This window comes from Acomys russatus, chromosome 27 (genome assembly GCF_903995435.1).
Source record: "Acomys russatus chromosome 27, mAcoRus1.1, whole genome shotgun sequence".
Lineage (NCBI taxonomy): Eukaryota > Metazoa > Chordata > Mammalia > Rodentia > Muridae > Acomys > Acomys russatus.
In genome coordinates, this window is record NC_067163.1 from 52,936,776 (window position 1) to 52,960,834 (window position 24,059).

General features: G+C 41.5%; 1 protein-coding gene across 7 annotated transcripts in view; it reads left to right on the forward strand.

Annotated features, from left to right (window-relative positions):
• The window catches only part of Marchf1 (membrane associated ring-CH-type finger 1), a 455,732-nt gene that overhangs the window by 386,995 nt on the left and 44,678 nt on the right, over positions 1–24,059 (forward strand). For all 7 annotated transcript variants that reach the window (XM_051169427.1, XM_051169429.1, XM_051169424.1 and 4 more), the window contains one exon: positions 22,269–22,449. In XM_051169427.1, the coding sequence (XP_051025384.1) occupies positions 22,269–22,449 (181 nt within the window). The remainder of the gene's footprint in view (positions 1–22,268; positions 22,450–24,059) is intronic.

Consider the following 24,059-nt stretch of genomic DNA (forward strand, 5'->3'; position numbering starts at 1 on the left):
GTGCTCAGAAGACAGCATCCCACAACATGCCAACTCTTTCTATTCTTTCAGTTCCCTCTCTGCAATGTTCTCTGAGCTTTAAGGGTGTGTGTGTGTATGTGTGTGTGTGTGTGTGTGTGTGTGTGTCCCATGTTGCCGCTGAGCATTCAGATAGCCATTTCTTTTCTGTATTTAATCAGCTGTGAGACTGTGGTAATATCACCCACTTCAAAAAGAAGTTTCTGTGACCAAAACTGACTGTAGTAATATATGTAAATAAACATAAATATGTTATGGCTCCAATATGTCCACTTAGTAAAGTAAACCATATATAAGCCCCCACTAAGACCTGTGGCCTACCCAGGCACAAGCTTTTGAGTAAGTTTACACTCTGAAAAGTGAGTTTCACCATGTGAAACAGGACTTAAATCCAATCAGAAAGTTGTTGGTTAATCTCAATAAGTATGCCACTATTGCACATATGAGTATGTTTTGCCTGGCTGATCATAGCATTCCAGTACAAAGCTGAGTAAGACTGCTGATGACAGTACAATTCTCCTCCAACAGCATGGATAACATCTTCATGCACTTCGAAAACTAACCAGAATGGAGGAATCTTCCAGCATAGTGCCAACTTGATTTCTTTTTTTTTTTTTTTTTTTTTTGGTTTTTTTTTTTTTTTTTTTTTTTTTTTTGTTAATTTATTCTTGTTACATCTCAATGTTTATCCCATCCCTTGTATCCTCCCATTCCTCCCCCCCCATTTTCCCATTATTCCCCTCCTCTATGACTGTTCCTGAGGGGATTACGTCCCCCTATATATTCTCATAGGGTATCAAGTCTCTTCTTGGCTACTTGCTGTCCTTCCTCTGAGTGCACCAGGTCTCCCCCTCCAGGGGACATGGTCAAATGTGAGGCACCAGAGTATGTGAGAAAGTCGTATCACACTCTCCACTCAACTGTGGAGAATATTCTGACCATTGGCTAGATCTGGGAAGGGGTTTAAAGTTTACCTCCTGTATTGTCCTTGGCTGGTGCCTTAGTTTGAGCGGGACCCCTGGGCCCAAATCTGCCTATCATATTGTTCTACTTGTAGATTTCTAGGACCCTCTGGATCCTTTTATTTTGCTGTTCTCCCATGCGTCTCTCATTTAGAGTCCCAATAGGATGCCTTCCCCTCTGTCCCAGTTTCCTGGTAAGTGAAGGCTTTCGTGGGACATGCCCTTGGGCTAGTATGCAGATATAAGTGAGTATATACCATTTGATTCTTCTGCTTCTGGGTTAACTCACTCATTATGATCATTTCTAGCTCAATCCATTTATCCACAAATTTCGGGAATTCCTTGTTTTTAATAGCTGAGTAGTATTCCATAGTGTATATGTACCACAGTTTCTTTATCCACTCTTCTACTGAGGGACACTTAGGCTGTTTCCATGTTCTGGCTATTATGAATAAGGCTGCTATGAACATGGTTGAGCAAATTTTCTTGTTGTGTGCTGGAGCATCTTCTGGGTATATTCCAAGGAGTGGAATAGCTGGTCTTGAGGAAGCCCCTATCCCATTTTTCTGAGAAGTAGCACAGATAGATTTCCAAAGTGGCTGTACTAGTTTGCATTCCCACCAGCAATGAAGGAGTGTTCCTCTCTCCCCACATCCTCGCCAGCATGTTGGTGTCGCTTGAATTTTTGATCTTAGCCATTCTGATGGGTGTAAGATGGAATCTCAGAGTGTTTTGATTTGCATTTCCCTGATGACTAAGGAGGTTGAGCATTTCTTAAGTGTTTCTCAGCCATTTGATACTCCTCTGTTGAGAATTCTCTGTTTAGTTCCAAGCCCCATTTCTCAATTGGGTTATTCGGTTTGGTGGTGTTTAATTTCTGAGTTCTTTATATATTTGGATATTAGACCTTTGTCAGATGTAGGGTTGGTGTGAAGATTTTTTCCCAGTCTGTAGGCTGTCGCTTTGTTCTCTTGACAGTGTCTCCTGCCTTACAGAAGCTTCTCAGCCTCATGAGGTCCCATTTATTAATGGTTGACATTAAGGCCTGGGCCGTTGGTGTTCTGTTCAGGAAGTTGTCTCCTGTGCCAATATGTTCCAGGCCTCTTCCACTTTTTCTTCTAAGTGCGTTAGTGTCTCTGGTTTTATGTTGAGGTCTTTAATCCACTTGGATTTGAGTTTTTGTGCAAGGTGACAATATGGGTCCAGTTTCATTTTTTTACACATAGACCTCCAGTTAGACCAGCACCATTTGTTGAGATGCTATCCTTTTCCATTGAATGGATTTGGCTTCTTTGTCAAAAATCAAGTGACCATAGTGTGTGGATTCATATCTGGGTCTTCGATTCGATTCCACTGATCAACCAGCCTGTTGCTGTGCCAGTACCATGCTGTTTTAAGTACTATTGCTTTATAGTACAGTTTGAGATCAGGTATGGAGATTCCTCCGGAGCATCTTTTATTGTACAAGATTGTTTTAGCTATTCTGGGTTTTTTGTTTTTCCATATGAAGTTCAGAATTGAAACTTTCAATGTCTTTAAAAATTGTGTAGTTATTTTGATAGGGATTGCATTGAATCTGTAGATTGCTTTTGGTAGGATGGCCATTTTTACTATGTAATTCTCCCGATCCATGAGCAAGGAAGATCACGCCATCTTCTCAGGTCATCTTCAATCTCTTTCTTCAGAGTTTTGAAATTTTTTTCATACAAGTCCTTCACTTGCTTAGTTAGGGTAACTCCTAGATATTTTATATTGCTTGTGGCTAATGTGAAGGGTGTGGTTTTCCTAATTTCTTCCTCTGCAAGTTGTCATTTGTGTATAGGAAGGCTACAGACTTTTTGAGTTAATTTTATATCCAGCCAATTTGCTGAAGGTGTTTATCAGCTTTAGGAGTTCTCTGGTGGAGTTTTGAGGGTCACTTATGTACACTATCATATCATCTGCAAAGAGGGATAATTTGACTTCCTCCTTTCCCATTTGGATCCCCTTGATCTCCTTTTGTTGTCTTATTGCTCTGGCTAGAACTTCGAGTACTATATTGAAGAGATATGGAGAGAGTGGGCAGCCTTGCCTTGTTCCCGATTTGAGAGGAATTTCCTTGAGTATCTCACCATTTACTTTGATTTTGGCTATTGGCTTGCTGTATATAGCCTTTATTATGTTGAGGAAGTGCCTTGTATCCCCGATCTCTCTAAAACTTTAAACATGAATGGGTGTTGAATTTATCAAATGCTTTCTCTGCATCCAAGGAGATAATCATGTGGTTTTTTATTTTCAGTTTGTTTATATGATGGATTACATTGATGGATTTCCGTATATTAAACCATCCCTGCATGCCTGGAATGAAGCCTACTGGTCATGATGAATGATATCTTTGATGTGCTCCTGTATTCGTTTTGCAAGTATTTTATTTAGTATTTTTGCATCTATGTTCATAAGAGAAATTGGTCTGAAATTCTCTTCTTTTTGAGTCTTGTGAGGTTTAGGTATCAATGAGACTATGGCCTCATAGAATGAATTGGTAATTTTCCATCCATTTCTATCTTTTGGAGTAGCTTGAAGAGTATCGGTATTAGCTCGCCCTTAAAGGTCTGGTAGAATTCTGCACTGAAACCATCTGGCCCTGGGCTTTTTTTGGTTGGGAGACCATCGATGATGCTTCTATTTCTGTAGGGGAAATGGGACTATTTAATTGTTTATCTGTTCTTCACTCAACTTTGGCAAGTGAACTTGATCAAGAAAATCGTCCATTTCCCTTAGATTTTCAAATTTTGTGGCGTATATGCCTTCAAAGTAGGATCTTATGATTCTTTGAATTTCTTCAGTGTCTGTTGTTATGTCTCCTTTTCATTTCTGATTTTGTGATTTCAATACTGTCTCTCTGCCTTTTAGTTAGTTTGGCTAATGGTCTGTCTATCGTGTTGATTTCTCAAAGAACCAGCTTTTGGTTTTGTTGATTCTTTGGACTGTTTTCTTAGTTTCTAATTTGTTTAATTTCAGCCCTGAGTTTGATTAATTTCCAGGCGTCTACTCCTCTTGGTGTTTCTGCTTCTTTTTTTTTCTAGGGCTTCCAGTTGTGTTGTTAAGATGCTTATGTGCGATGTTTCCAATTTCTTTTTAAAGGCACTTAGTGCTATGAATTTTCCTCTTAGCACTGCTTTCAATGTATCCCACAAATTGGGTATGTTGTTTTCTTCATTTCATTGAATTTCAGAAACTCCTTGATTTCTTTCTTTATTTCTTCCCTGACCCAGGTGTCATTTAGCAGAGAGTTGTTAGTTTCCACAACGTGTGTAGGCTTTTTGTTATTTCTGTTTGTTGTTGAATTGCAGCCTAAGAGCATGGTGATCTGATAGGATACAAGGTATTATTTCAATCCTATTGTATCTGTTGAGGCTTGCTTTGTGACCTACGATGTGATCAATTTTGGAGAAGAGGTTCCATGGGGTGCAGAGAAGAAGGTGTATTCTTTCTTGTTTGGGTGAAAGGTTCTATAGATATCTGTTAGATCCATTTGACCCATGGCATTGGTTAATGATGTTATTTCTCGGCTTAGTTTCTGTTTCAATGACTTATCCTTCAGTGAGAGTGGGGTGTTGAAGTCTCCCACTATTATTGTGTGGGGATCGATGTGTGGTTTAAGCTTTTTTAGGAGATCTTTTACATATGTGGGTGCCCTTGTATTGGGAGCATAGATGTTCAGAATTGTGATGTCATCTTGGTTGACTTTACCTTTGATGAGTATGAAGTGTCCTTCCTCATCCCTTTTGATTAATTTGGTTGAAAGTCTATTTTGTCGATACTAAAATGGCTACACCTGCTTGCTTCTTGTGACCATTTGCTTGGAATATTTTTTTCCAACCTTTTTACCCTGAGGTAATGCCTTTCATTATGGTGAGATGTGTTTCTTGGATGCAGAAGAATTGTTGGGTCTTGTTTATGTACCCATCGGTTAGTCTGTGTCTTTTATTGGAGAATTGAGGCCATTGATGTTGAGAGATATTAATGACCAGTGACTGTTAAGAGTCTTAATTTTGATGTTGTTTCCAGTCGAGCGTTTGTGTAGTTGTGTTTTTGCCATGGGATAGTTATCTATTTCCTGGGTAGTTTTGGTTGTAGCTTGACCCTTTGGGATGGAGTTTTCCTTCTAGTACCTTCTGTAAAGCTGGGTTTGTGGATAGGTACTGTTTGAATTTGTTTTTGTCATGGAATATTTTGTTTTCTCCATCAATGGTTATTGATAATTTTGCTGGGTAAAGTAGTCTGGCCTGGCATCTGTGTTCTCTTAGGGTTTGCAGGATCTCTGTCCAGGGCCCTTCTGGCTTTTATGGTCTCTGCTGAGAAGTCAGGTGTAATTCTGATAGGTTTACCATTAAATGTTATTTGGCCCTTTTCCCTTGCAAGCTTTTAATATTTTTTCTTTGTTCTGCATGTTTTGTGTTTTGATTATTATGTGGCGGGCAGTTTTTCTTTTCTGGTCAATTCTATTTGGTGTTCTGTAGGCCTCTTGTATGTTTATAGGCATCTCTTCTTTAGATTGGGGAAATTTTCTTCTATGATTTTGTTGAGAATAGTTTCTGGGCCCTGGAGTCTGATGTCTTCTCTTTCTTCAATGCCTATTATCCGCAAATTTCTTCTTTTCATGGTGTCCTTAATTTCTTGGATGTTTGTGTCAGGAGTTTTCCAGATTTGGCATTTTCTTTAATGGTTGATTCAATATCTGTGATTGTATCTTCTAGCCCTGAGATTCGTTCTTCCATCTCTTGGATTCTGTTAGAAAAGCTCACCTCTGTGTTGCTCGCCTTCTTCTCTGAGGTCTCACGTTCTCGTTTTTCTTCTGTCTGTGTGTTTATCATTAAATCCATTTTCATTTTCAGATCTTGAACTGATTTTTTGATTTCTTTCATCTGATTTTTTGTATATTCCTGAGTTTCTTCCATTGCCTCTTATAGGTCTCAGAGCTTGAACCGTTTTTAGTTATTTCTTTCATCTGGTTGTTTGCATTTTCCTGCAATTTTTCAGTTCCACTCTATGTGCTTCTTTATGTCTCTCACTGTTTGTCTGCGTCTTCCTGCATTGATTACGAATTTTATTTGTTTCCTCCATTATCATCCTCATTACTAAGGATTTGAGGTCATTTTCTTGTATTCCGTTGTATTTGAGTTCTCTGGGTGGTTTTCTTTGGGATAGCTGGAAACTGGAGCGCCATGTTGTTTTGGGGTTTTTTTGCGTATGCTTTTTCGTTGTCCTTTAGACATCTTGCCGTCTTTGTTTTTGTTGGGTAGCTTCCAGAGTTGAATGGAGGGTGTCTGATGATAGATTCACTTGTTTTCTTACGATTTCCCTAGGCTGCGAGCTCAAAGCTTCACTGGTGTGGATGTTAGGAGGTTAGCCCTGTTGTTCTGGTCTCTCACAGCCAGTGATCCTCAGTCCCTCTCTGCTGTGGATCCTGCAATGTTCTGGGTCTCTGAATGAGCGTTGGGTCAGGCCAAGGTATCCACAGCCTTCTGTGTTCCCTGCCAAGTCCAGCCAGGAGCACTGGGACCGAACCACGGGCAGAACTCAGCTAGATTCTCAGGGCCAGAAACCGTCTGCCAAGCTCAGCTAGGGATTTTGGGCCCAAAATGCACACAGGGCCCAGCCAGAATTTTTGGGCTGGGACTACGCACCAAGCTCCACTTAGGGCCTTTTGGCCCAAAGTGCGTGCTGTGTGGTCAGTTATTGACTCAGGCCCGAACTGACCACCAATCTCAGCCAGGAATTCTGGATTCAAACTGTACACTGTGTCCAACCAGAGTCTTAGAGCTGGTGGAACCGAGAGCTCTGTCCAGCCTGTGCCACAGCAGGAGAACTGCGGCTGCTCTGAGTTAGCGCCAGTGGTGGAACAAGTGCTCCGCCCGGACTGTGTCCCCGCAGGGAGCTGCCGCTGAGCTGAGGTGGGGCCTAGGATGGAACCGAGCAACTCACCAAGCCTGCGCAACAGCAGGAGAACTGCGCTGCTCTGAGTTAGCGCCAGTGGTGGGACAAGTGCTCCGCCCAGACTGTGTCCCCGCAGGGGAGCTGCCGCTGAGCTGAGGTGGTGCCTAGGATGGAAACCGGCACGTCACCAAGCCTGCGCCACAGCAGGAGAACTGCGGCTGCTCTGGCTGTTAGCGCCAGTGGTGGACAAGTGCTCCGCCCAGACTGTGTCCCCCGCAGGGGAGCTGCCGCTGAGCTGAGGTGGTGCCTAGGATGGAACAGAGCACGTCACCAAGCCTGCGCCACAGCAGGAGAATGTGGCTGCTCTGAGTTAGCGCCAGTGTGGGACAGTGCTCCGCCCAGACCTGTGTCCCGCAGGGGAGCTGCCGCTGAGCTGAGGTGGTGCCTAGGATGGACCCGAGCACGTCACCAAGCCTGCGCCACAGCAGGAGAACGGTGGCTGCTCTGAGTTAGCGCCAGTGGTGGAAACAAGTGCTCCGCCCGGAATGTTGTCCCCGCAGGGGACGCTGCCGCTGAGATGAGGTAGTGCCTAGGATGGAACCGAGCACATCACCAAAGCCTGCGCCACAGCAGGAGACTGCGGCTGCTCTGAGTTTAGCGCCTGTGGTAACCCAAGTGCTACGCCCAGACTGTGTCACGCAGGGGAGCTGCGCTGAGCTGAGGTAGTGCCCAGTGTGGAGCAGCAAGCTCAACTAATGCCTGCGCCACAGCCGGGGAGATATGGCCACGCTGAGTTAGTGCCTCAGGGCAGAATTGTTTGCTGGCCGGGCCAATACCAGGGACTCTGGGGGCCGAACTGTCCGCCGAGTCCAATCTGGGTCCAAAGGCTCCACGCGACCCCAAATCCTTGCCCCGAGTCCCCTCTCCCGCAGCAATTCCCACCAGCCACCACACCAATCGCCTCCACCGGAAGGCTATGAGCTGCAACACCTCAGCCGCCGCTGCTGGTGCCGCTGGTGCTGCGCCTCTACCGCTGCCGCTCCGATCAGAGAAAAACCACGCTCCTCCCTGTGTCAGGGGCACGCGAGGTCTCCGCACCTGGTCCCCTCCGAACCGTGGAGCACTCCCGTGCAGTGATTTTCGGACCTCGGTGTTCCTGGCTCAGAAATCTGTGCAATTCCCTGAATTGTTCACTGGAGCCTCCAAACGCGGTCCACACTGCTCGCCGCCATCTTGGATCCTCCCCAACTTGATTTCTTATATCCCACAATGCATGTGGTATCTCCAGCAGAAGAGTCTCACCATCTAGCTCTGGTGGGTAAACATGAGCAATGGCAACAGCCTCCAATGTCTTAGAACTTCAGGCAACTCCCTAACCTATAAATCACAAGATAGTTGTCCATTCCTGGACCTTCCATTTTCATTAAATTACCTATAGCCTCTGACAGTAGCATTATTCATCCACATAGAGTGTGGATTTTAGTTTATGTTTTCACTAACTAAAAATCACAAGGTTTTCTTATGTTTTATCACGTGTCCTTTGGCTGACTTCCACAGCCTCTCCCCTCCTCTCTCTGACCCTTATCCCTGATTTAACCTTTCCACGTGTAGTATTCCCTTCCACTTCTATATCGCATGTATTCTACTATCTTCCCTGCCTTCTCCACTGAGCCCCACTTCCTGTCTCCTGAGCCCTTTTCTGGTCTCTTTGTCACTTCCATTTGTTTATAGAATGCTTCAATATTCCAGCTGAGTAAAGTTAGAGGCTGGTGTGTACAGGTAGTGTGGGGAGTACGTACAGGGTGTGTGTGTGTGTGTGTGTGTGTGTGTGTGTGTGTCTGTGTGTCTGTGTGTCTGTGTCTGTGTGGTGTGGAGGGGGGTGTTTGTTTGTGTGGTATGTGGGTACCAGCACTAACCGAAGAAAATACGAGGCACTCTCTCATCTCACTTATTTCTCAGCACAAAATCCCATTATGATCCTACTCACACGGTTATATTTACTTTGAAATTGTCCGCACATTGTACCTGATGAGCTGGTGGATCTTATTTCTAGGCATTCTGTAAAATAGTCTTCCATCCCCAGAGCGTCCTAACAACACTCCTGTTCCCCTGCCAAAGCTCCACCTGACTTCAACTCCACTGCTTGTTATATCTTTCCTCAGTTCTCAGCCACTCTTTTCCTTCACGCGTCTACATATGATTTTCCTCTCACTCCAACACAGCAGCATTTGCCGTCCTGCATACGCATTGTACCCCAGTACTACTTGTATTCTGGCTAGTCGTACAATTACCCAATATGTAAACTGTCATAACCTAAGCTCCCTACCTAAAATACAGAGACAGGGATGCACACATGCTAGTACTTACCATACTGCCTTATAAAACCAAAAATTACTTGTTGAAAGGATGATATCAGGGTGAATATGGGATGAATAAATGAGCAAGTGTCTGGGCATTGAGTATTCACTCAAAGTAGACAGACTGCTTTAAAATGTCAACATCTTGCCAAAACATGTGTATGCCGTTGTCAAAGAATTCACATGCAGAGGAGGATTTCTGAGTGAGAGTGCTTTACGGCTGCCTATAGATAAAGCACTTGCTTTGTTAATTATCCACAGCAATGTGAAAGTTCCTTTGATGTCATGCCTAGCCAGGTAAGATGAATGAATGGACAAAATTGAAAGAAAGTCATGGTTAAAAATGTGAACTTATATTTGACACTTGGCAACAGCAAAAAAAAAAAAAGAACAATCACAAAAAAAAAAAAAATAGTTTAACTTTATAATGTCTGCCCCAAGCATAAAATAAAGGGATGGGAAAACTGTGACTCACAACTTTAGTTAGAGCTGTTACATGTACAGAAGCTAGCTGCAGAATCTGGCAGCATACGCCTCTCTGATTACATCTACGCAGAGAAGACAAATGAGTCTGCATTATCTCTTTGCTTATCTTTTTACTGAGGCATGAGGATGATAAACATCTAGGCTGATAACACTGGGTTTGACTTTTTCAGTCTAATAAACAATTCCTAAGAGATCTCCAAGCAGATATAAGACAAATATTTCTGACATCTCAAAAAACATAGAGAAAATGCCAACCAATTATCAATTTAGTTATTTACATGCAGCCAAAAACATAAACAGGGATCTGGAAAAATAAAAGCCTTTGAGGAATGCTGTGTCTTCTGCCTTCAAAGGAAGTTATTCTCTGAACTTATAAAATAATGGGTAAGGCAGAGAGAAGCATCACAAAGGAGAAATTGTCCAAAAAGCTACCTGTCAGCTTTTGATCTCTCCTTCATGTGGAGTTAGACAGTTTGAGAGACCTCTCTTCATGCTATATAGTGTCCTGACCTCTTTATTCCTGAGGCTACATATGCCAACACAGGGAGTTGGAAAGAAAGCTTTGTATTCCACAAGCCCAAAGAAATTCCTAAGAAAATTCCCAAAGCTGAGCATGGGGGCACATCCCTATAATCTCAGTATTTGGGAGACTGGAACGGAAGAATTATAAATTCTTTGTCAGCCTAAACCACACAGCAAGAGCCTATCTCAAGAAAACAAAATTCAAGTGAAGCCTTCTGAAAGTGCCTCGCCCAGTGTTTCAGTTCGAGCCTGCAGTGTGCTCCACAGACACATATGCTAAGCTCTTGACTCCCAGCCTGAGATAAAGATTTTAAAGGATGCTGAGCTTTAAAGAGGTAGAAACTAGGGCTGGAGGGATGGCCCAGTGGTTTAGAGCACTTGCTTCTTTTCCAGAGGGCCAGCGTTTGGTTCCCAGCATTCAAGTCAGGCAGCTAATAATCACCTGTAACTCTAGTCTTAGGGTATCTGATGCCTTCTTCTGGCCTCTGTAGGTACCTGAACACAAGGTATGGACACACCCATGCACATAAAAATAACAATAAATCTTTAAATAATAAGTAGATCTGGCCTGGCTGGGAGACATAGGTTACAAAAGGTTGACCTTAGAAAGTTACACTCTGTAAGACTCTGATCTGGAGAGTCTATACTGGGAAGCACCAAATTAGAGAGACAGAGACCTAGTCGATACAAAAGCAAGAGGTTTATTGTTCCAGTGTGCTGGGGTCCACCTGCTCACAGAAGTGAGGTGACCCCGAACAGAAGAATCATAGGGTTTTTATATTCTTAGGCTGGGCAAATTTTGGTCACAGTTCATGGAGGAAAGGGGTAGGTGAGGCTGTGGAAACTTCACAGTTCCTTAGACAGGTTGAGTGGAGACTGAGTCTCCAGGGAAGTTGTCTTATCCCAGCTAATTTCTCCGGTGGAGTTTCTAGAAACTGCTAGCAGGTCTAGTTTATGCCAGTGCATAGTCATTCCTGGAACGCAGGAAGAAGTGAAGTCACCGAGAGACAAGTTCTCATACAGAACATGGTATTAAATGCAGAATATAAATCACATATAAGATATGGCACTAATTTTGCCCCTACAACTCAATCCTGATTGGAGCCTGCTGGCTTCCTGGCCCATTGTGATACTAGAAGGATTCCTCCTCATGTTGTTGTCACTGCCCCCACTAAGGAAGCTGCTCCCATGCTATGCATTCTCCATCATGGCGGACGACAGCCCCCCCAAAGCCAAAATAAGCCTGCACTCCCTGGAATTGGACCTGCCAAGCTGGCCACAGTTGATGTCTCTGCTGTAAAACCAAACCCAAATGCTTAGGCAAGAATACAGGAACCTCAGAATCCTCCACCTCAGTTAGGATTTAAACTCCTACAATCGATGAAAGATACCATCTCCATAGGAGACAGGGGCCCAGAGGGATCAGTGCCAGTAGGAACCTCCCAATCTGTTATAGCACCCAAGGCCTGGGAATGCAAATGAGATGCGGCCTTATTTGCACTCATTATTAGCACAGCAGGATAATCATCTTCTCCACTGTCTTCCCTCTGTGTGGGAAGGAAATGCAGCCGATTACCTATGCTTTGGATTGACTCCAGAGCATCTCAAGCAGCCATGAGCATTGCTGTATCATTGTCTTGGTTGTTTATCGCTCCCTCCAGTCCTGCTCAGATGGTCTGAGATTTTGACCAAACCATTGGTGACAAATTAGGGCATAAAGTATCATTCAAGTGAGTCATTTTATACAGCAGGCTATTTGAGTTGAAAATACTGCACTGAAAAAACAAAACACCTTTGTAAACATCACTTATGTATAAGGAGGTGTCTCTCATCCATTGGTGTTTTTTAAAAAAAAAATCATGCAGAGTGGCAAGCCTTATGATCACAGAAATGTTCTCATTCTTTCTAGAACATTTTTATTCTTTATAACAAGCAAGGCAATACTAATAGTTTTGTTCGACTTTTCAAAATGCTTTAAATCTTAGGTTTGATAGTAGTTTAAACTTATCTTCTTTGGTAAGAATATTTTAGAATTCTGGAGTCTAACATTGTTTTTTTTAATTATAGAAATGTATGATGGCTCGAAAACAATAAGCAGAGCTGGAAGCAGCTGTCAGTGAAAACTGTTATTAAGTGCTGTCCATCTCTTCTCTTCTTATTAGCTGTGGTACTTCTCCTTTCTGCTGAAAATCGCCCTGCCTGACTTCCTCTGCTGCTCAAATAGGCTATAGAGTTGGCACACCTCAGCTCACTTCCTCAAATGCAAATTGAAGAGTGCACAGCATATAAAACTGTTACCTATTCCTCACTTCCACTATGTGTGAACTTTCCCAAACCATAAAGGACCCCCTGATTACTGGAAGCCACCTCTGGAAACTGCTGACTCATTTCACTATGCCCTCTTGGTCTCGACTAGGCTCACATTTAAGTCCAACAGTCTGGCAGCATCAATTCCTTCATGGTCTAGTGGTTAGCTATTTTTACCCTGACTTATTGACACTTTTTCCACTTAATATAAACATAAAAATATGAAAGCATGCTATCTCTGCAATCAATAAGCATGACGCTACTTACTTTTCTAATTACATGTTATGATAATGGGTTATTACCTAAATTGATGAGACAATCAACAAAGAGACATTTATGTGGTACAGGCTTTCAGAGTAATGCAAGCTCAAGGAGAAAATAAATTTTCCATGAAAAATCTGAGGATTAGATATTTTTTTTAGGTGAATCTTCAATTTAAATGTGTTCTTAAAGGAATATGAGGTATTAACAAAAAAGGGAAGGTATCATGAAATCATATTTGATGACATCCCCAGAGATAGACATTAATATAGTCAGTGCAAAAGACTGAGAAAATATCCATCTGGCCATTGATCAGGCAGTAAAGTGCAAACCTAACATGCATGAAGCCTTGAGTTCTGTCCAGAGCACAGAATAATACCACATGGTATTTAGGAAGTGGAGGCGGGAGACTTGACATGCAAGATCACCTTTGTCTACATAACAAGTTCAAGGCCAGCCTGGGCCATGTGAGACCATATTCAAAATAAAATGTGCAGGCAAATGAAAACAGTATTCTATAAGCTTTGTTGATCATTGGTATAATTGTTACTGAAATTCCGTGATGTAGACACTTGATTTTCCCACTTTCCTGCTGCAGAACTTCACCAGGCCTGAGACACACGTAGACGCATAGTTATACATTCAATGTAGCTGTTTCTTTCAACAAGGACACCAGTGGTTCTCAACATCAGTCACATGGAGACATGTTTGTGAATCAATGGTGCTGAGCAGGCAACACCATGAGGACCTCTATAGTGCCTTTTGGCTTGAAAGGAAGCACAAAAGCACTTACTCGTAGCTAACCACACAGAAGCTGGTTCAGTACCACGCTGCTACACATAGGTGTCAGTGGGCATCTCACCTCGCCTTGTTAGGGTTGGGATTCCAGGTGGGCACTGTCATACTTGATTGATGTGATGATAGGCCACTGGGATTTCACTCATGCCCGAGAAGACACCACTAACTTAGCTGAGTTCCCAGGCCAGGAAGTATGTGTTTTAGGAGATTCTAAGTAGCTATGGAAACAAAGCTTATTTTTGTAAATGTCTTATTTTTTTTGAAATTATAATAAAATGAGATAATTTCCCACTTCCTTTTCCTCCCTTCAAACCCTTCCATGTGCAGCATGTTACACCCCTGCTCTCTTTTAAATTCATGGCTTCTTTCATCTTAATTGTTGTTGTTGTTTTTGGTGGGGATGATGATGGTGGTGGTGGTGGTGGTGGTGTGTAAGCATTCCTAAATATAACCTGCTAAGTCTATATAATGTTACAGATATGTATATGCTCACAGTGCTGGCCATTTGGTATTGGACAATAGGTTGGTGTGTGCTTCCCTGGGGAAGACTTTCACCTGCGCTTAGCATGTCTTAGTTGTCTGTTCCTTGTCTAGAGTAGAGGCCTTTTGAGCGTTCTCCCTAGGTTGGCATGTTTCTTGGTGCTGTCCTTGTTCAGGTCATGTTTAGGAAACATGATAGTGTGACTTCTTGGCTGTGACTTCTGACTCTTCTAGGTGACAGCTTAAAGACAATTTGTGCATCTATTTGAAAACAACTGTTGGGCCATCTCTGCCTTCCCAGCCTTTCCTCATCTTGTTAAACACAGGTATTTATTAGTCTCATAATAACTATGGTCAAACTATAGAAGTTAGCCCATTAGACCTATAATTTTGAAATACAGTAGAGAGTCTTAGTTACAAATTTAGATAGCTTGAGTTCTTTGTTCTCCATCATTTCACAGGCTCCAGACTCCAGACTGCCAACATCTTCAGTCTGTCTGTAGTAAGTGACACTATTTTAATCACTATAATCATTGTCTGCTCCTTTTAAGTCCAGGTTTCCCAATGTAAAGTGTTGCATTTCCTTGGGCTTAATTACAAACACATCGTGCGTATTTTAGTAGAAACACAATCTCAATAGTAAAGTAAACTGAGGAAGAGTGCCTTCTGTCATGACAGCTCCTTGAGGCAAGCCATGACAGGCTCATTCTATGCTCAGTAGAGACATGGAAAATCACATTATCCTGATTAAAAAAGAATTAAAAGCAAAAAACATTTAGAACCTGCATTGAGGGACCTAGAAACAATTTCTGTTGGTTTTACTGATTGTATGTTAGCAGCGGTGCCTCACTTTCAGGAGGTTGTTTATACTTAGCGGGTTTTCTCAGCTATCACAAGCCTGATAACCGCCAGGTAAGATTTTACAAATGAGAGAGCCAATTCGAAAAGCTGGTCATCAGCACACGTTAGAATGAACTGTAAAGCTGAGCTAGTCACATATGTCCCTGCAAGGATCCAAAGGGGCACATACACCTTGCTTTCATCGAGCCAGGGCTAAAATCGATTGGCTCAGAGACTCAAACACACGATCTTCCAACCGGCCCTGTATGGAGTCAGAGCTCACAACCTGTGAGTGTGCATTCTAACTATCTGCTGAAAGCATTCAGGACGGAAACCTTGGCACTAATGTCATATAGAAGTCGGACGCTTATAGGATTCCATGGCTAGGCATAATGAAATTAACCGTTCAAAGCTATGTAAAAAATCATATAAGCTTTAAATAAATAAGTAAAATAAGCAGAGATTTGTATACCTGCCACTGGCCAAGTTTGAGGCTCTTCTCATTTAGTCTGTACAGCTCCTTAAACATTACTTTTTAATTTATTTCTCAAGTGAGCAAGCTGAGAATTTTCCTAGCTTAACCGGCACAAAGAGTAAGAGCATTGGGATCTGACTTACTTCTGAAACTCAAGTACCAAATAATTCTGCCTACCATATTTTCCTTTCACTATGTAAAACAAGCACAATAAAAAGTATAAGAAGCCATCTGTGAGAAACACGGTTATCCTGCATACACACACTCATTGTCAAGCGCCACCAGTTCTTCACATGCCTTGTGACCTCCAGGCCCCCAAGATCACTTTACCACATTACGGTAACTGAGAGAGTTTCACTTGTGCACCGGCTCAGAGTTGAGGTTTAGCATTATAGTCCTCACAAGCATCCTTTAGCATGCCGTAACCCTTCCTTCCATATCTTTCCTGTGTTGACACCTGTAATGTGGGGACAGTGGTACGTGTGCCTCGTACAGGAATCCTCTCTTCCTCAGTGCTGTCAAGTCGCACCACAATGCTCGTAGCATTTTTTCTAAGTCGCTGCCTTCTGATCTCCCCCAGGGACCTCAAGGCTGAGCCACAATTCTTATATCCACGCTTGCTTAATTTCCCATCACTTTCTCCGAGCAGTTTTTCTCGGATTTTCCTCCCTCATGTTGGGTGCACATTCAGGCTGTATCCTCTGTAGCAAGCGATAGCTGGACCCCTCACACCTGTATCCTCTACCTGCCATTTTTTTCTCTAGTTCTTGCACTCAGGAAAAGGTCTCTGTGTCCACTCCATGGGTCCTTACACTTGTCCAGAGATGTTTCTCTCTCTTCTTTCTCAATACTTTGGGGGTTTTGGTGGCTGTTGTTTAATAACTGAGCCTTTTCTTGCATGTGATTTAATGTCTAATTCTCTGTGGCACCTTCACAGAGCCTGTGAAAACACACCAAGTTTTCCTGCTAACGATAAAAATGCTCCCTCTGCCCCACCCCTCTCTCTCTTTTCGAGACAGGGTTTCTCTGTGTAGCCTTGGCTATCCTAGACTCACTTTTATAGATCAGGCTGTCCTCGAACTCACAGAGATCTACCTGCCTCTGCCTTCCAAATGCTGGGATTAAAGGCATTTGCCACCACCCCTGGCAAATAATACTTTCTCAAATCTCTTTTCCCCCTCCATTGGAATGGAGACAGGACAGAGAGGCCAGACAGAGAGAAGTTGATCCCTTCAACCATTTGCTTTGGCACTAATGTCTCAACTCTGCCTTACTGCCTTTCACTATGCTTTTGTCCAAAAACATTTAGAATAACTTTTTCTGGCTTAGAAAAAAATTCAGTTTATGGAGACTGGCCCAGCAGGCAAAAAGCATGCTGTCAAGCCTGATTAACAACCTGAGTCAGGTTCCTGAGATACCCATGTGTGTACACACATACACACACACACACACACACACACACACACACACACACACACACACGTACACACACCACTACACAGCACACTAAATTAATTTGTTAAATAAATAAGAAATAAAGTATGCTTTTGTAAAAAAAGAAAAATGAGTTTATAAGTAAATACTGAACTTTTGGTTATTAGATCTGAACTCATTGAATCCTAGAAGTATCCATATTACTATGTTTAAAAATCATTCAGTGGGAGAAGGTAATAAGAAAAATATAGACAGTAAGTAACCACAGAGGTAGACTTAAGAAGATCTGACAAAGCACAAAAGGTAAAGCTGGCATGGAGTAAGGGATAGGAAAGTTGGGAAACATGATGAAGAAAACTTCATTGCTCAACTACTGTGACATTTTCTCTATCTGTTCATCAACAGGTGGACACCTGTGTTGACTATAAAGTTAATGAATGAAAAAATTTTGATATACAGCCATTGCAATGCTCACCGGGATGACATTAAGTGTTTCTTAATTTATTAAAAAAAAAAAAAAAATCTGACTGAGCCAAGAGCACTTGGCAGGAAAGCAGATGGAGAATAGAAGTCATTTAAAGATATTTAGGGTTTTGGGTATTCAGGTAGCTTCAAGGATAAAGGGACTTGTCTCCAAGACTGCCAGCCTGAGTTCAGTCTCAGAGCCCTATGTGGTAGAAAGAGATCGCTGACTCCCTCAGGCTTGCCTATAACCTGCACGCCTGTTCACCCACATACAAACATACAACCTCCCTGGACACACACACTAACAATGGTGATGATAATACTAATAAGAGATATAATTTCTAAAGTTTTAAAGATACCTAAGACCCAAATCAAAGGCTCTTTCCTATCAGCTCAAACACAAGAGCAATGGAGATAAGTACATATTGGCCACAGAACAATCTAAAATGTAGTTTTGTCTATAGCATTCGTGTATTTCATATACATGAGGCGATGAGGACATATTCATCGATTGACAAGTCTTGTGTATCAAAAGAACCTCAACATGCACTGGCTGGACTGTAGACAGATAGTTACAATCCACAAATGTCATGGGAGTCTCTGACTTCCACTTGTTCTTACCTCAAAATGTCAGATATACCAAAGTGAATCAAGAACAGCTTCATAGAATCTCCGAATCCCCAAGCTTCAAGTTCCCATCCGAAGAAAACGCCTTACATTTTACAATGTAATTTTATTATAGCATGGAAATCATTTTCTTTGCACAATCGTTCTTTAGGGAGACACCTGTTTCTGTTTCCGTTGCCATGTTTTCATCTGTAATGTAGCCATGATGATTTGTGCAAAGCACATCAATTTTACACCTGTTTAATTATTTCCTTAATAGCACTATCACATTATTTTTTATTTTTATGAGAGGCTTGAAGTTGATGTTTTGTTCCTAAATTTATTCAGAACAATCTAACCGTAGCTTAAGGAGACTCTCGGGGTACAACTTGAACTGGATAATTTAGAAAAAGTTCAAAACAATAAAAACATGAAAATGTACATTGTATAAAATGGAAAGGAAAAAGAATCAAGAATTTGATTTTCCCTGTGGGAAATAACTTTAATTTTATGAGAAAAGAATGTTTCTGGTTTGCTTCAGGGAAAGGTTTTAACAGATTTTTCTTAAAAAAAAAAAAAAAAAAGAGAGCATTTTAAGACAGGAAGTTGGACCATACATAGTAAGCTGGCAAGGTCAGATTGAGCTCGGTAATCAGCTAGGTCTTTGTTTAAAGCTACTTATGAATAAATTTCTTTTTTCACATCAGGAAGAGTCAGAGCCTGAGAGTCTTTTGGCAGCTGGAGAGCATTTGACACAATCTTCCTTTTCAGTGATGAATTACCACATGGCATTAACTCCTAAATTCTCTTTTTCAAGCAAGAACCTTTGCCTACAGAAGCAGTGAGATGCAGTGCCACACACACCAAGCGGAGATTTCATCTGCATTGTGACTTCCTTTTTACTTCTTTGTTTAATCTTTCTTTAAATTCCTTGATTACTTGAAGGAATAGATTGGGGTGGTATATGCGTAGAACATGCTCTGTTACCGTTGAAGTGCACTGTTCTAAATACCAAAGATCCGTGAATACTTTAAGGTAGGGGCCTGCACACTTTCTCAAAAAGTCTTTGTTGCAATGTTCTAGGGGGCTGAGGAGATATTCAGCAGTGATTGTACTTGCTGCTCTTGCAGAAGAGCCGGTTTCTGGTCTCAACACAGATGGAATCTTAATCAGAATAATTAACATCAAGGGCATATACAGTAGTAGGGATGTTGTCGGGTTCGGGGAGAAACTCTATTTTTTTTTTTTTTTTTTTTTTTTTTTTTTTTTTGCTGGTAGAAGTTAAACTGGCATCTTTATGCATCAGTATGAAAAGTTCCCAGAAAACTAAAATTAGGACTAGCAAATGACCCAACTGTAGCATGCAGGAGTATATTCCAAGAGACAGCACATCATCGTACCCCAGAAATACTTGCACATCTGGGTTTGTTACCACTCTATTCATAATAGATAAGAAATGGCACCAGTCCAAATGCTCATCAATAGATGATGAAGTGATAAAGAAATTTTTATGGTGCATATGTGCAGTGTAATGTTTTTCGTCCACAAGGAAAATTAGATTGATGACATTTGCAAGGGAAACGGGATGGAACTGATGATATTTATTGTTGAGCAAAGATGCTAAGAGTCAGAAAGGAAAATATCATATGCTTTCTCTGATATCTGGATCCTAGGACATAACCTTTATTGAAAAGGGGTGACTGTTCAGTATGTGAAAGAGATTGTATGTCATGAAAGTAGAAAGAGAGCATGAGAGTGGAAAAAAGTCTTAGAGGAAAGCAAAAAGAGAGGGCATGGAACACGTGCCATATGAAAGCAAAAGGAGAGCATTGTGGGAGAAGGAGACCAGTGGGAAAGGAAGAGAGATAGGGAGAGGGTGTCAGGGGAGGATCAATAAAAAAAGTGGACATAAAAAAAAAAACACCATAATGAAGCTCCTTAATTTTTATGCTCATTTTAAGCAACTAATTTGGAGGCTGAGAGAATATCTCCTGTCACTTCTCTGTAATTCCAGTAGCTCCAAAAATCAAATTATAATCAAATTCTGTGCAGTGGAAACCTTGTTTTCTTTAACTGGATGCTTCTGTTTGTTTTGCTTTGGTTTTGGCTTTGATTATTTTTGAGATTGTAATTTAATTACATTTCTCCCTTTCCTTTTCCTCCCTCCAAGCTTCCCAATCCCTCTCTCCACTCTCCTCCAAATTCATGGCCTCTTCCTTCATTCTTGTTGCATATGTGTATATATATATTATCATTCTTAACTCAACCAGGAAGAGGGGGACACTGATCATTCACTTGTTCTCATCCAACAACCCCTAACCTGAGGTATGGGAGGCAGTGCTCTTCGGCTCTGTTTTTACTTAAGAAAGAAATACAAAGCACACATATACACTCCGATAAATGCTTTTTCCTTTGTGAAGCTGGTAGGTCATTGGGTTTCAGGTCCTCTGCCGTCCTGCACTAGCTGTGTGACCAGCCGCCTCGCTTCCACTAGTCCTCTAGGGAGACAGTGCATTTTCAGAGTAGACTCTTCAAAGTTCAGTCTTCAAAGCTCCTGCGCCCGGAGAAGAGTGTACACCTGTGAGGCAGTAAAGGAAACTGGTTTGTGTGTCTTTCCAGACTTTCACTCAGTAATTATGTGGATTTAGAGGGGCTTTAGATATTATATTTGGTGCTTGTGTTTTGAATAGGTATAAATAGGAATAAAGCAATATTTTTTATTTATTTATTTTTTTTATTTATTTTTTTTTTTTTTGAGATAGGGTTCCTTTTTATAGCCTTGACTGTCCTGGAATCACTTTGTAGACCAGGCTTCTCTGAAACTCTCAGAGACCCCCCTGCCTCTGCCTCCCTCATGCTATGATTAAAGGCGCCACCACTCCTGGCCTAAAGCAATATTTCTAATGAAATTTATTAACCACTCTCAATATCTGGTTAGGTTATGAATTGCTGATGATCTAAGAATTATTTTTCTCTTCCATCTGTGTATATGATGCACATGTGTATTCATGCATATTCATGTGTGTGATATCAGACACATGGGTGCAGTACACATGTGGAGAACACAGGACTTGAGGTGTCAGACCTCAGCCTCACTTTGTTTGACACAGGGTCCCTTAGCTGTTAACCCCAGCTGTCCCACAAGCTTTCAAGGATGCTCCTTTCTCCCATCATGCCCTAGGGCCCTGGGATTTCCGACTCAGAACCATACCCACACTACATGGATCCTGGGCATCCCAACTTTGGTCCAAACACTCATAGGACAAGAGCTTTCACCAGTGAGTCATCTCTCCAGCCAAAAGCTGATTTTAACTCACTTTTTAGAATTATGAAAGGTTTATGTCATTCAAGGAGAAAGCTTTCTAAAATATGAAAATAAGAGTAGTGAAGAATTCACAGACTGTAAACCTATGTGACTAGAATTCACTTTAATTCAGAAACTAATAGAACTCAGAATTTGTAGACGGAAAAGCTACCCTTTTCAAACAGTAGGATTTACTGAACTAGAATTTTATTGCACCAGGAATTTTTGTGAGTTTTATACAATGATAGCAATTGACAGTTCATCATGGCCTAATCAATTTGCATTTTCCTATGACATTTTTTTTTGTGATGCATTCAAGCCATCCTTTCAATTTAATTTTATGATTTGGTTTCACTTTGAATCTTCTCTAAATTCTTCCATAGTAGTAATAGTCCATACTTACAAATTATACAATGTGACCCTGTAATTCTGGCATCAAAATAACATGGTGAAGTTATCAAACTATAAAATTCTTTGGAGTATGTCTTCTTCAGTTTTTTCTTTTTCTTTTCATTTATTATTTATTTAGTATTTTATTTGGGACAATGTCTGAACCATGTTCCTGGCTGTCCTGGATGTGCTTTATGGATTAGGCTGGTCTCGAACTTGGAGTAGTCCCCTGCATCCTCCTGGCTAGTATCGGGATTAAAGTGTACACTACCACACCCACCTTCTTTGGGATGCTTCTAAGTCGTGACCTTTATGTATTAAACACCATGGTAACCTTTTAAACAGTCTAAGCTCAATAGATCTGCTCTTTAAATTGGCTTCACTGTCAAATGAAATAAATGGGCTTCTGGTGCATCTATATCTAATGCCTTATCAGAGGAATTGAGTCCAAGAATAATGACCGTGTGAAAGCAAATGGCTGTTGATCAGAAGTTTGGTTACTATCAAAGTAGGAGTAGAAAGACCCTGATTTCTGGAGTGGAGGTTCTAGCCTCTAATACAGCCCGACATAAGCAGAGGCGGACCTCTGCCGATGAGCAGTGTCCTCTGGGAGAACTCATGCTTTCTGCCGCGTCCTTCCCCAGGATCTGCCACTGCGAAGGAGACGAAGAGAGCCCACTCATCACACCCTGTCGCTGCACGGGAACCTTGCGGTTTGTCCACCAGTCCTGTCTCCACCAGTGGATCAAGAGCTCAGACACACGATGCTGCGAGCTCTGCAAGTACGACTTCATAATGGAGACCAAGCTCAAGCCCCTTCGGAAGGTACAGTGTCCCGGGGAAGGGCAGATTAGGGGTGGGAGAAGGCTTGCAAAGCAGAATTGCTTGCTTCCAAACTTGCCGTCCTCCCGTGGTAAGACTCTGCCAACGTACTGATTGATGCTCACGGAGGACGATTGTCCAGTAATGCACTCAACATGCAAGATACAGCTGTGTTTTTACTGGTAAATCAGTTTGTTCTGTTTTATTTGTATGACTTCAGACTTAAATGCCATCCTCCCAAGGTTTTTTAAAGATGCGTGTATATGGAAAAACATTGAAAATGCATATTAAGTGCGTATATATGGGAAAATAATCTTATAATTCAACGTACTTGAATTGATGAGAACCACGAGAATGTTCTTCTTTTGAGGTCATTTCTCTAGGCTGGATGATAGAATCCACTAAACAGCATGAACTCGCCTACATTTGTAAAACTTGACGATAGCATAATAAGAGAACAGTCTATTCTACAAGACGTGGCCTAGATTATATTTAATTTCTTTTAAGGTTTGGGCCGAGGTTTTATATATCACTAGAGGGGGTAGAAATAGAAGCTACTACTTTCTATGTTGCTCATCAAGTTGCAAGAGATACAGAAGTGTATTTTTAATCTATAAAATGGGTCTTCACCACTTCATCTGTGTTCATTCTTTTCTGGAACATGATAGTAAGACTGTGAGCCAAGTATAAAGTTAACATTTCAGGCAGTCACCAATAGACCATGTGTCAAGGAGACATGCAAGGACAGTGTTCTGTGTATAATTCATTCTCCAGCCCTGCGATTTAACATGTAACTTATTCATTTTTTGCCGCCTAACTGCAGCCATATATATATTATATGAATATATATATATATCCAAAGGGAATGTGGGGACTGCAATTTAAATAGTGAATCAGCCCAGAGCTGCTTTTTCATTTAAATTAAATGCAGAGCTAAATTGGATAGAAAAAGCAATGCATGGAAATAAACATGATGAGTTCCAGAGTGAAAGGAGACGAAAGCAAACAAGAATATCCCACTAGGCTAGGCATCCAGTGGGCGACAGGCCATGTAACCATGGTGATTCTGTAATCCATTCATTCTTTAAATTATGAGCAGGGAGAGTAACGTGCTCTATCTTTATGGTAGAGTTGATTATTTTTAATCTTTAAGTGATTTATAGATCTCAAAACTATGTATAGATTACTTTGGGGGAAATGCATTGCCTTTGTTTTTAACTTGGGATGACCCACATCCAACGGGCGACTTTCTGGTTCTCTGGGTCCCAGAGCAGTCGTTGCAGAAGTGGGACACGATGGGTACTGCACAATCTTTGCTTTACATGCTACGCAGACCGAAGGAGCTAGATGATGAGCTTGTCATTCTTTGAACTTCTTTTCTTGTCCTTCAGGGAAGTGGTTTCACAGCATCTGCATCCTCCCTTGTCCCTTTCTCACCCTCTACCTGCGCAAAATTTTTATTTCAACTTAGTCAAACAAGATATTTGAATTAAAAAGCAAGAATCTAGATAAATAACATATCCAAATTGTTTCTTTTATATTAAGTTTATATTAAGCTGGCCAACACACACACACACACATACACACACACACACACACTTGGGGAGTATAGC